Source organism: Lemur catta, chromosome 3 (genome assembly GCF_020740605.2).
Source record: "Lemur catta isolate mLemCat1 chromosome 3, mLemCat1.pri, whole genome shotgun sequence".
Lineage (NCBI taxonomy): Eukaryota > Metazoa > Chordata > Mammalia > Primates > Lemuridae > Lemur > Lemur catta.
The window spans coordinates 72,653,738-72,668,323 of record NC_059130.1 but is presented as its reverse complement, the minus strand read 5'-3'; the positions used below and the strand labels follow the sequence as shown (position 1 = coordinate 72,668,323).

General features: G+C 36.4%; 1 protein-coding gene across 1 annotated transcript in view; it reads left to right on the top strand.

The window, feature by feature from the left end:
- LRRC7 (leucine rich repeat containing 7) overlaps window positions 1–14,586 on the top strand; it is a 496,095-nt gene that overhangs the window by 360,934 nt on the left and 120,575 nt on the right. Inside the window, exons 9-10 of the mRNA XM_045547767.1 lie at window positions 2,545–2,619; window positions 8,302–8,446. Coding sequence (XP_045403723.1) covers window positions 2,545–2,619; window positions 8,302–8,446 — 220 coding nt within the window. The remainder of the gene's footprint in view (window positions 1–2,544; window positions 2,620–8,301; window positions 8,447–14,586) is intronic.

Below are 14,586 nucleotides of genomic sequence, written 5' to 3'. Positions count from 1 at the left end.
CCTCAATACTAAGGCAGATAAGTCCCCCTACTTTATATTCTCATAATATCATCTATTACCTTTATGTGTGTTTACTACAGAGCTAGACTGTGAGTTTCTTGAAGGAGAGACTGTACTATATATTATGACTTTAGCATAATGCCTAGCACTTAAACGATGTTTAATCAGCACTTCCTTAATGAAGGGATGAATAAATTATAAAAGTGCTGTGTGTCCATTCTTGTCATTTTTTTCATACAGTGTCACCACGTGGCAGAGCCAGTAGTGTTCACCAAACATTCCATGTACTCCTTCTACATTTCCCAGCCTTCCTTGCACTTAGGTTGGAGCCATATAAATAGTTTAGACAATAAGCTATACACATAAATATACATGTCACTTCCAGCCCGGTGTCTTTAAGAGCAGTTGTGAATTTTCCACATTTTCTCTTCCCTTGCTTTAGCTCCTCTAGAAGTCTTGAGCTCACCAGCTCAAGATCGTGGGGCAGAAACCCATGTTGGACAAGTAGCAGGAGGAGGAAGTAAGCCTGTTGTGTTAAGCCACTGAGATTTCAGGATTAATTTGTTAGTGGAGCATAATCTAGTGTACCCTGAATAATGCTTATTGTTACAAGCATAGACATTAATCTCTGTCCTATTATATGCATTTCCAGTTTTATTGTGCAGCTCTTTCTCTTCTCCTTACCTTTGCGTAATGCCTAGGCTTAGGGAAAACTGCACCACGTGACTGTTGCTAGCCAGCCTCTGCTTCAAAGCCTCTGTGTATCAGAGTGTGCTTACCACGGTACATTTATGTTTTCCATCCCTGCCCAGCATAATGTACAGGCAGAATAATTCACTGGCTGTTCCCTACAATCTAAGTAGTAATGGGAACATTTTCCTACATTAGAAAAAAATCCTCCATACTCCCTCATACTTGGCTCTGATTTCACAGCAGAATGTCATGTCTCTAACTTTAAATTTTGACCCTTTTTATAAAGGAAACTTCTCCCAAGAATCGTACTATGTTCTATTGCAATGGAAGGCTAAAAGGATCAGAGACTATCTCCACAGTAGGTCTGGAAGTCTCTGAAACACTCCTAATATGTCATGGATATGTGTATAACCTCCACTGACCTGTAATTACTAATATTCTGATGCTGACTTTGATACAATTCCGTTGTTTCCCACAGGTATTCTATGAAATGCACTGGCTTTCCTAATTAGGTCCCAAATTTTACTGAACTATGCTTGTATTTTATTGTTTCAGTAGGTACTAATTCTTTCAATTAGAAAAAAAGAAATAGGAAATCTTGCTTCAGGTGTGGCTTAGTCCCAAGACAGTATGATGCAACCAGGATCCATCTTTTAAGCTCAACTTTCTTTAGAAAGACTCCATCCTCAGATAGACTTTCCTCTTTTTCCTCCTGCCTGAAGTTCCCAGAGCTGCACCCTTCCAGTTTTGAATCTAGCAGGGCAGAGAAAAAGTTGTTTCCCCAGAAGGCACAGCCAAAGATTCATGGCTTTATATAGGTTCTGAGTGGGTCATGTTCCCATCCCTGAACCAGTCCCTGTGGCCAGATGAATACAATGCACTGATTAGCTTCAGCCTTAGTCACCTCGCTGAGGTGGTAAAAAAGGAGCGGGTGTCAAAGGAAGCAAGTGGCTGAAGAGTGTGGAAGGGGATAATCTCTAGAGAGAAATTAGGCCACCACAAGGGAGCTTATGATGTTGGCAGCAATAGCAACCTCTATTCTCTCTGTATAGCCTGCCATTCGGGAGGTAGAATTTAGAGACAGGTTCTAGTTAGGGAATGAAAGTATTTTATTACGCACTACAGGGTAAACCTTGGTCATATTCTTTCTTCCTTCTTTAACCTTCTCTAAGGTATTCTGTTCTCCCATATGCTGCCTTGTGTTTTAGTTATTTATAAGCATTTCTCTCCCCCAGATCTAGACCATCTGCTACTTCAAGGCAGGATTCTGTATTGTGCATTACACATCTCCACTATTGAACAAATAATTATTTGATGATAAAATGAAGGAATAAGAAGTCAATGGGTCTTATGCACACTATTATCACATCATGGCACCATAATGCCTGTGCGCATGGGTGTTTGCGTGTAAGGAGCTAATATACACACAGTAAGAACCTACTATATGCCCAAGTACAATGGTAAGCAACAGGGATGTGAGGATATAGTGATTACAAAAATAATTCCCCTGGCCTTCAAAGGCTTATAATCTAGTGAAGAAAGCAGACACTTATCAAATAGAATGTAACTAATGCTACAAAAAATCATTGGAAGGTATTAAGGGAGAATGTAGGTGAGTAATAGATCTTGACTTTTATTATTATTGTTTTGATTGATTCCAGATCAATTTCAGATTGTCTACCTCAGGAATTACCAGTTTTTCTGGAGGTCTGTTGAACTTGGAATTTCTTAGATGAGTAATACTGGATTCCCAAATAAAAGCTTGAGATCTAAGAAATTACATCTTATATTCGTGATAAGAAAAGATTAATTTGGTTTTCTTCTCCTCTCTCCTTTCTACCTCTCTTCTAGCCTGAAGTTATGGATCAAATACAAAACTTAAGGGAGTTATGGATGGATAATAATGCATTACAAGTGCTACCTGGGGTATGTAAGTTTTTATTATGCCATGTTGTTTAACATTTATGTCATACATTGGTTGTATCTGATAATATTTCATCTTAATTCTCAGCATTTATATTTCAAAGTAAAATAACACTGCTTAGGAGTATTCAGTCACCAACTGTTTCAACTAATTTATTTTCTGAGTATTTCATATATCTTTTGTGAGTGTTATAGGTGTGCAAAATGTATGAAAATTTTTCTTGTTCTCTTTGGAGTATATTTGTCATCTCTTCCACATTTACTGTTTTTTTAAAGCTGCAAAATTTATAACTATATCATTAAAAGGCAAAATGCTACATATAATACCAAGTTTTATTTTTACAAAATTAACCTGATTCTTATAGATATCTAGACAATGATTTCTGCTCATATTGTTAGAGCTCTTCCATGAAATAAAAATCTCTGTCAATTGAGACAATTTTCCAATAGAATCCATTTGAATTATTTAAAATAGCAAGAATCCCACTGTATTAAAAACAGAAAGTTAAATCAGAGTCAGTTTTTTTCCTCAACTAAACAACAGTTCAGTAATATCTCCTGAGTGGTAGATTTACCAGTCAACTGATTGAGTGCAAGTATTCCTGCTTTTTTCCATCTAGAGAAAGAATGGCTTGCCACAAAACACTGCCCCTTGCCACTTGCACATGCGTGCACACACACACACACACACACACACACACAGAGCAAACACAGTCTCTCAGTTGTTTTGGATAACTCCAAACCCCTGGCATTGGACAAAGTAGCCAGAACAAATGAATATGCAATAAGTCTTCAGCCAACACAGAGGTTTAGATGTGTGTTCTCAAAGCCAATTTTATTTCTCTTCTGAATTGACATTAAAAACTACTTAAAATGATAGCAAAAGCAACAAGAAGCTTATTCTCTCTTTGAACAAACATGAAACTACATAAAGGAGAAAATTTGAAAAAAGATTAGGGAAAAAATACTTCTTTTATCAAAAGGATACACTTCTATCATCACAGACACAAAACAGAAAAGTATGTACATCTTCTATTTATTGATTTATTCAAAAATCATTTACCAATATACCTCTATGAATCGGAAACTATGCTAATGTCAGGTTTACAAAGATAATATATTCAATGACCTTGAATATATTTGTTTGAGGAGTTCACACATAGCAGGAAAGACAGATCTGGATTCTACCACACACAGTAGAGCCTGATTTGTGCCATATTCAAGGTACGTACAAATCCTAGGGCAACACAGGTAAGACTCATCCATTCCCCATGCAGAGACTGAGGAATCAGATTGCATGTCTAGTTGGAAGTTTATACCTGCTTCTTCATTATATTTATTTATTAAAAGCACTTACACGCATTTACCATGGGCTAGGCACTCTCTAGATGTTTTCCAAATATTGATTCATTGACTCGCCATAACAACCCTATGAAGTAAGTTCTATTACCATCCCAATTTTATAGATGATAAAACCGAAACACAGAAAAAGTAACTTAGCCCAAGGTCACACAGCCAGTAAATAAATGATGAAGCTATAATTCAAACCAGCTACAGAGGCTACTGTTCATTGTGATGCCCAAGATGCTCCCTATAGAACCAACAGAAGGTACAAATGAGAATTAGGTTCTTCTTGATTTTCATAAGGGTTACATTCCCAAAATCTAACTGTGCAGATCAACTTACATGCCAAACTCCTCAATAAGCTTATTATTTAAATTGAGAGGTAGTGATGAAATCTTTTGTAAAACATATAAAGCTGCCTAATTTGTCTGTCTTGCAAGATTTTTCACATGGACTACTACAGATTCCTTACTTTATTTAGTACACTTGAATTTGGCATTTTGCTATCCCCTATGTGAGAATACCCCACACTTCCCTGCCATAAATAGGCATGGCTGTCTGAATATCGGTGCTGGCAAATAGTTGTTTTTCAATTACCCAAAAACAGTCGACTTTGAAAGGCTCATCTCGAGTGCAGTTGCAGCACATGTCTGTCAATTCCACAGAATGATTAATCCTAAATATTTAATGTCATAAGCCACAGGAACAAAAGCAAGTTCACTTTTTTCTTAGTTCATGTATCATAATAAAGTTAATATACCTTTTAAATACTTTTGGAAGCCTGGGCTATTATTTTCCACTCTGTTTTGCATAAATCAGAGAAGCAAATAAATAATGATAAAATATTTAGCCTTCTGCATAGCTCTATCCTGTGACCATCAATCAAGGTTAATCAACCGAAATATGAGTAAACTGCATTGGATACGTGTTTATTTTTAAACCAACTCCAGCATCTTCTTTCACTTGTGGTTTCCACTCTTTTCATTCACTGTTCACTGCTCACCTACAGATCCCTCTACAGCCAGAGGGATGTTGGAGCAACATTTGCTGTCCTCAAGGATTCTGCAACATTATGTCTCCAAGGCCCTCTACCACTCCAGGCTGTTTTTGCTAAGGTGTTTGAAACTGAAGTTTGAGAAAGACTCAAAAATAAACACCACAATGTTATTTTGCTTCCAAAAAGAGTGTTTAGTAACTGCACACCAAAATACTGAGTTATGCTGGAGCTAGCAATGAAGGAAGCTTCAAGGACAAAAGAAATTTTCGCCTGATAAAGGAATAAAAAAAGAAACACACACACGTAGACACATATATCACCTTTTATTGCTTGCTGGAAGAGAAGAGTGAGCTTAGGCAACGTAATAGTTCCTTGGGGTGGAAAGCTATAAGTAGAGTGACAGTATTTTTCCAAGTGACACATTTCTAAGAATGGTGAGAAACTCAGCCCTCACTCACCCAAAGTACTCTGATTCCAGTACTCTGATGTAGCCTAGCAAACATTCACCCACTCTGAGATTGTGCTCACACTCTGCAACCATGTAGAGAGCTAAGGGAGCAAGGTTAGAGATGTGCCCTGGGTTAATTAGGGACATGGAGGTCAGGAACTGCCAATACAATAATTAAGTGGGCTGTGCAGTCTGTAGTCTTATGAAAGTGAGTTTGAATTTCAGCTCCAGCCCATACCAATGTGGTAACCTTGGACTGTTACTTGTACTAGATGCTCTCACACATTTTCCTCTAGGAATAGAGAACTTACTCTATTCCTCCAGCTTCACCCCCTTCAGCATTGCCTCACCTGAAGAGAATCTCCTTACCCAGCGTTACTCCTCCATTCCAAGAGACCTCCATCCAATGATCTGCCAATGCAGGGACACATAAACGCCCAGCCTTTTGGCCTCTACTCACAACAACTGCAGGGCAAGTCCAATTTCAGTGTTCTTTGAAGGGTCAGCTGAGGACTTTCTCAAGATTTCATCACAGCCTGACTTCTTTGCCCGTTTCTTCCCTATCTCTTCCTGTTCTCTGGTGTTGATCTGAAAAAGCATTCTTTCATAAACTTGTATCTTTGCTTCTCCTTCCCAGAGAACCCAAGGTGTGACATTACTTAACCTCTAAGCTTTAACATGTGTTAAAATGCAGATTCTGATTCAGTAGGTCTGGGGTGAGTCTGAGATTCTACGTTTCTGACAAGCTCCCAGGTGGTGTCAGTGCTGCTAGTCTGTGAACACATATTGAGTAGCAAGAATATGAAGTATTATATCAAATAATGTATTAGCCAGGAGTGGTGGCACTTGCCTGTAGCCCCAGCTACTTAGGAGGCTGAGGCAGGAGGATTGCTTGAGCCCAGGAGTTCAAGGCTGCCGTGAGCTATGACGACACCACTACACCACTAGCCTGGGTGACAGAGCAAGACCATGTTTCAAAAAATGAAAAAATAAATAAAATAATTTATATAAAGTACTTAGCACAGTGCCAAGTGTGTGCTTTTGTGTATGTAACAAATGTGTTTATTACATATTTATTTATTTACAGTCTGTCAAATAAGAACAGACAATATAGTAAAATGGTAAAATGTACACATGTAAACCAGCTAAATGGATGAACCATTGAGCAAGCAAAATGTGTGGAACATTTATTTATAAAACACGCCCTAAAGAACAAGAAAATGAAAACTTCCATCCTGCCTTAACTCCTGTAGTCCGTGTTCCACCCGTGTGATCACTGTTCCCTCCTTGCCCAAGATGTGGGTTGATTCCTCCTCTGTCCTCAGCAATCAGTTACTAATCCATTCATTCTACTTCTGAATTTCTCTTGAGTCCATCCCCTCTTCATCTTCACTTCTGCTGCCTTAACTACTAAAGAACTAAAATACTTCTAATTGGATGTCCCTGACTCCAGCCTTTGAAAGTTCCCTGAAGTCATTTCTTCTAAACACAAATCTGAGCATGGCATTCCCCATCTTACAAGCCTGGTAGCTTTCCTTGCCTATAAGAGTTCATTATCTCCTCACATCTAAGGCCTTTTAACAGCTGGCTTCTTCCTATAATCCTAACTTCATCACTATATTCAGCCACTTGGAATTTCTCACTCTTCCTCAAACACGCCATGCTTTTTCACACTTCTCTGGGAATGCATGTTCTGTTCTTTCTTGCAAGTACATGTTCTCCTTTCTTAAAAATCATTGTCTTCCAGACAATTTGCACTCCTTTCCTTTTCTTCTGTGGCATTCCCTACATACTTTTTTATTGCACATATCACAGGATATTATAATTATTTGTTCAGCTGAAAGTTTCCTTCACTACTACTGTGAACTCCTTAAGGACAAGAACTGTCTTCATCATGGCAAGTCTCTCCCCATACCTAGCTGTCTTAGTCATGATTGTCCATCAATCTATAGCACAGGTACTGGTATATAGCACATCCTCATAAAGGATGGTTGACCGAACAAAACATTGAATCTGAGTAGTAGGATAAAGTCCAAATCAGAATTTAAACCTTTCTTATCCATTTGAAATTTTAAGGATCAACATGTCAACATTAATTGTTTCAGCGCCAACTCCAAGATTATTGTGTTTTCTAACTGCGGCATTGAGATATAATTCCCATACCATACACAACTCAGTGTTGTTTTAGAATACTCAAATAGTTGTGCAACCATCCCCACTATCTAATTTTAGAACACTTTCATCAGCGCTAAAAGAATCTGTGAACTCATTAGCAGTCACTCCCACGCCCCCTCCACCTGGTTCCTAGCAGCCCTGCTCTACTTTCTATCTCTTGGATTTGCATATGCTGGACATTTCACATAAATGCAGTCATACAATATGTGGTCTTTTATGACTGGTATTTTGCACTTTGCATATGTTTTTAAGGCTCGTCCACTTTATAGCATGTGTCAATATTTTATTCCTTTTTATTGCCAAATAATAGTCCATTATATGTATGTACCACATTTTTGTTTATCCATTCATCAATTAGTGGAAATTTGGGTTGTTACCACTTTTTGGCTATTGTGAATAATGCAACTGTGACCATTTGTGTAAGTTCTTGTGTATACATATGTTTTCATTCTCAGGTATATACCTAGGGATTGTTGCGTCATATGGAAACTCTATGTTTAACATTTTGAGAAGCTGCCAAATCTTTTTACAAAGCAGCTGCATCATTTTACATTTCTACTAGCCATGTTTGAAGGTTTGACAATATCTCCATGTTCTTGCCAACACTTGTTATTGTTATGGTTTCTTTTAAAATTAATTTTACAGCATTGTGGTTTTTACAACTTTAAAATATCCCATGAAATTTTCTCAACTAACCCTGAGTTTATGCAATGTCATCAAGTCTATAGGGAAGTTAAAGATGTTGGTATACCTGGATATGTCAAAAAACAGAATAGAAACGGTTGACATGGATATTTCTGGATGTGAAGCCCTTGAGGACCTCTTACTATCGTCCAATATGTTGCAACAGTTGCCTGACTCTATAGGTGAGAATATAATATTTTGTCATGAATATTTATGTCAAATATACCATTTTCTTTTTTGTCAGTATAGTTTGTCTATAGGTATAGGTAATATACTGTTAGTCTAATATTAATAAATTAGTAAATTCACTATGCAAATCATAAAATAGTATTTTACAAATATCTTAAAATGAAATATTAACTTTAGCTGTCAAATTCAAGAAGATTCTCCTATTAAGGTGATCGTACTAAATTGATATATTTTAGAAATCGCTAGATCTTTCATGTTGTGAAAGTCATGATAAGGAGTATATACCTTAGATTTATAGTTATTTGGTAACTATGTACATCTCCTTATATCATGATAGAATTATAGTAGTTCTATCCACAGGATGTTGCTATGTTCTATTTTTAATATTGTTGTAACATTGTTATAATAGTATAGAAATAATATATGAAAATGCATAAATATAAAACGTTTTCTTTGTTCTATTATTTTTAAAAAGACACATCATCTTTATCATATTGTTAAGATTCATAAGGGCAGATAATTTATCTGTTAGTATATAGTAAGCCCTCAATCTATTTGTGTTTATAAATTTTTATATAAATAAGGAATATAGATTTTAATCTCTTTGAAACAGGTGTGTTACATGTTTTGGAACTTAATGTTTCTAAAAATTGTCACAATCTAGGTAGCCCAGTTGAAGAAAAGGTAGTCTCCCAATTTTTTCTTCACTATGTCATTATTTTCATTTTGCCATTGTATAAGGCTGATAAAGAGCATTAGTTTTAGCAAAATCAAAGTCTAACTTTCCTTTCTTTCTAGATTTGCTGACTTTTTGATTTATACAATCACATGTTTTATAATGATATTTTTGCAACCTGCTCAATCATGGGTCTTAACTGGGAGCTTTATCAAACACTTCCACATTTCCAGACTTTGTCTTTGAAAATTCGGATTCACAAAGTATGGCAAGCTCTCTGATCTGTATTTTTATCAAACATCCTAGATGAAACTTGTAACCAGACAAGTTTAGGAAATACTGGTTTATGTTGTAACAGGTAAGGAAGTATAATAGTTAAAAAGAACATTCACTGCTCAAGATCACTGGTCAAGAGTGACTTAATACATAACCTGACACCCCTACTCAACCACCATTCCATACCGATTCAAATACATGATGAGGATAGAAAAACCACATATATTCAAAGAATATATTTTTCTTCATTGCTGCCTCCTCAGTGCCAAGAACTGTGCCTGGCATATGGTAGGTGCTCCTTGAATATTTAACAAATAAAAGAATTTTAGCCATCCTTAAGAAGAATGAGCATCTACCTGAAGCTGAGACAGAATTGAAGCACAGCAATTACCCCAGGCCTGTTGGGCTCTGGACCACAAACAGCAGCCACAAGAAGCTCCTGTAGTGAAATAAAAAATAGAAATGCCTTAAGCATAACAGAGGAATCAGAGTTTACAAAAGATTAAGGCAGGGGTCCCTTTTCTGTGAAGAGAGACTGAAAAAACCTACAACTAGTGTGCGGAGCTATGGAGGAAGGAGAGAACAGAAAGGTTGAAACTGCTGAAAATTATGGCAAGTCACAAGCTGGTTTGGACTGGATCTGCAATATCCACACAGGAAGAGAATACCATGTTGCTAACAAGACCTGGTTCTGAACTCTAGAAACCTGGGGATCAGGTGGAGGTAACCAGAAGACATCCAGACAGGGCTGGGGGAGCATAGTGAAGGAGAAAACACTCACTCTCACAAATGAGCTTGTGAGCAAATATTTCAAAGGAAAACAAAGGTCATAACAACCAATAATTCAACCAACCAGGAGAATTTACCCCAACGGAAACAGAAGTTATCAAGCAATGTAAAAATGATTTTATTAATAAGTATGTATAGATCTTCAAATAGATCAAAGGAAGAATGACATTCATAAAAATAATAAGACCTTATAAAACAAGAGCCATGACTAAGAATAGATGATTATGGAAAAGGAACAATTATTAGACAGGAGGAATAAATGGTAAGTATTTGAGGTGATGGATATGTTAATTAGTTTGATTCAATCATGCCACACTATATACATATATCATTGTATCACTGTGTATCCCATAAATATACATGATTATAAAGTGTCAAAAATTTTTTAAAAAAGAAATTAAAAAATAAATCCTGGAATTGAAAATACTACATAGGGAAATAAAAAATGCAATAGCTATGATAGAGGACCACATAATCAGGTTCAGAATTAGTAAATTGGCAGATAATACTGAGGAACAGAATGGGCACATAGAGATTTTTTTCAATGGAAAATATTAAAGATTAGTTAAGAGACATGGAGAATAGAATGGAAATTGTATTCTAAAAATAAAAAAGTTTTAAAAATTGTATTCTTCAGAAATACAGGAAAGATGAATGGCAGAGAAACTATTCAAAGAAAAAATATTTGAGAGTATTCTTTTGGCATTAAAGATACTAGTAATTTCTCATATTAAATGCACACAGATAATGCTAAAAGGGATAAATATAATAAATTCACCCTGCCTTATTGTTGTGAAACTGCAAAGATAAAGGAAAAAAAATTTTAAAAGCTTCCATAGGACAAAAAGAGCTCATATACAAAATAATAATTAGAGGTGTCATAATTCTCATCCGTGAAAGTAGCTTCTGGACAGTGGAGTAATATCTTGAAGTACTGAAGAATAATAACAGGCAGGCTGGATTTCTATACCCAGCTAAACACTCATTCATGAGTGAGGACCCTTAATAAAGGAACTGATTTGGTAAATTAAGCTGTTATATCTAAATAAGTAGTGACTGTAAAAGAGAAATCTTTTATATTTAAAATATGGAAATAAAAAATATGGAAAAGCATTGTCAGAAAGGGTTACTGAGTGCTAAGGACATTATCTTGTTCAGGAAGAGGCTAGAAATACTGAATAACTTTAGAATTTGTAGAAAATATTAGGTTAAATATTTGCTACATGTTAAAAATTTAAATGTATTAATATCTACTTAATAGAAATACAATTTGTAATTTCCAAACCAGCAGAGGAGGAAGAGAGGTATGAAAGAAAATATTTATACAGCAGAAGAAAGAAAAATAAAATTTTAAAAATCATAGAAATAGAAACACAAAATAAGATGGTAAAAATAAATTCAAATCATTTGTCATAAATCACAACAAATATAATGGATTTAATAGATTAAACTTATTTTATTAAAAGATCCAGAGTTTCAAGTTCATCTGTATTCTGGTTATGAGACACATTTAAAATAAAACACAGAAAGTGTGATTTTAAAAAGGTGGTAGAAAATGAAGTATTATTATTAACATGATATGATTATTTGTTTAAAATATCTTCCTTCAAGAAAGCAAACTAGGAAATTAGCCTCCTGGTCTGAGGAAAGCAGCATGTATAGGTAACAGAGAATACCACGCTAGATACTGGGCTGGCGTAAAACAGATTCAGACAGGTAGGTGGTATATATTTTACAACTTCGTTTAGGATCTGAATGGCTCCCAATGAAGAAAGTAACTGTTACAGTAGCTTACTCTTCAAACTATCTTTGGGCCTTATTGACCTTTCAAGGGAAATTGTTTTAATACATCTGCAGAGTTGCCACAGTCCCTGATTATAGATGTAGAATGACTGACTTTCCTCCAGGAATGCCTTTCTTGGTCAAGAGAAGTAGCTGGGTTAGGAGACTGAGAGCTCTATTCTGAGGCCCAAGAATAATTCATTGATGGTAACTGGATGGCAACTTGCATCATGTCTTCCTTATTATCTATTGGATTACCAACACTTAAAAGAATAAAAGATAAGAATCTTCATAGTATTAATAGAAGGATATAGCAACTAAAATAAAATCTTTACTTCCATCATGTCTATTTGAGTTCCTCTGCAGCTGTGGGGTATTTGAATGGAGTGGTACACTCAACGACAAATCCTGTGTGCTGAATCACTTTCCTTGTGCTGGTTCCAGAGAAATTGAAGAGGACTCTTTTCCTCTTCTAGATAGAGAGTTTTAATTATCAGTTTCTTTGAATAGCAGCGACACTCAATAAAGGAAAATATAATTTTTTACCTTCCAAATTAATTTATCTTATTTAAGGGCACAGGTTTTGTAGTCAGATTACCTGAGTTCAGATTCTGACTTTTCTACCTTACTAGCTGTATGACCTTAGACAAGTTACTTAATTTCTCTGTGCCTCAGTTTCATCATCTATAAAGTGAGAGTAGTAATAGTACTTGCATCATGAGATTATTTTGAGGAATAAATGAATTAATATACATGAAATTGCTTAGAATCCTACCTGACATATAGTAAGCAACTATTATAATAATAAAATAATTATTATAATCTTAGATTTGATGAGTACACAGCTATTTAATTTCAAAGTTCTATTACATATATTTAAATTCCATGTGAATATTAGCTATTTTAATAACAAATTATATTAATGTTTAATATGTGGATGCTAATTATATATTTATATATACATAGCTAAAATCGTAGTAAAAAGCCTCCTTTTTCTTTCTCTCCAGCACTTCTTAGTTGAGAGGACAGGATAAAGAGGTGGAGAATTGGAGAAGGGCACAAGGAGAAAGAAAGAATAGGATGAGATACCTTTGATTTCTGTAGAGTAGAAGGGAGTCCAAGCAGATATGGTACAGAAATGCAGTAAAGCAATCATCTGCCAGAGGAAGACATGAGAAATGAGGATTAGACTGGTGGCCTAATTCCACATCGGGAACAGTGACATTCTACAGAAGCTCCAGAATCTGCTCAGAGTCTCCCCTTAGATACAATCTGAGCAGCAAAGTCACAAGTGAATGAGGTTCCTTTAAACACACAGACATGTTGCTGAGCAGGGAGGCCTAACCTTCAAAGCTGTCAAAAAGAGTATTACTCAGCTATAAGAAATAACGGTGATATGTAGAATCTCTTTTGTTCTCCTGGAGAGAGTTGGAACCCATTCTACTAAGTGAAGTATCCCAAGAATGGAAAAACAAGCACCACATGTACTCACCAGCAGATTGGTTTCCCTGATCATCACCTAAGTGCACATTTGGGAATAACACCAATTGAGTGTCGGGCAGATGTGGGGGGTGGGGGGAGGGGATGGGTGCATACCTACATGATGAGTGCGATGCGCACTGTCTGGGGAATGGACACGCTTGAAGTTCTGACTGGGAGGCTGGGGAGGCATGAGCAATATACATAACCTAAACTTTTGTACACCCATAATAAGCTGAAATTTAAAAAAAAAGAGCCACTTGACAGAGCTTCTTCTCAGAGCCACTACATATGGCCTTAGTCCCCAACTTGCTTCAAGGTTTTCACCACATCATTTCAGAGCTGGGGACCGATCCCCTGAAAGAGTGCTTTGCACAGTGGCTCCGAGGTGTGTGCTCAGCCATCTGTAAGCTGGCCCCGAACGCCTTGTTACCCAGTCAGGTGGTGTTGAAGCTGTCAACCCTCCTCCAGCACCACCGGTGGGCAGCACCACTAGTCTGATCAGCTACCAAGTCATAAAAAATTTAGCTGCAATTCACAGGACCCTGTTTTCTTGCCATAACTTAAAAACAAGCTCAGGTGTTCTTTTATATTTCCAAGGTTGATATTTTAACATACACACTAGAGAAACTAAAATGATTCAACCACCTTTTGAATGAAGATGAATATGGCAGTGGGTGTTCCTACTTCGTATATAAATTGCCCCAGTGTGAATTGTCCTGTTTCCCAGGTGCTGTTGTTTTCAAGCTGATGTAGTAAGCTCCCAATGTTGTAGGTATTTTCTCATAGCAGTCTAACAGTGATAACATTTCTCTCCACTGGAATAGAATCCTGAATGCTTCTGAAGACTATATAACTGAGCATACTGAAATTTAAAGCACAGCAACAGCTTTATTTCAGACTTTTTGTGACTTACCCTATGCCTTTAGGGAACCCTCAAAATACTTGAGAAGGGATGGGCCTGATCTAGAGCAGTGCTTCCCAAAGGATGTTCACAAAACACTAACTTTACGGCATATTGTCCATGCACACACGCGCACGCACCCAAATTCCATAATAACTTTGGAGAGTCACATTGTTACTTTAGTATATTAAAAGCTCCTAGAAAAACTTTATTAAAGACCTGATCAA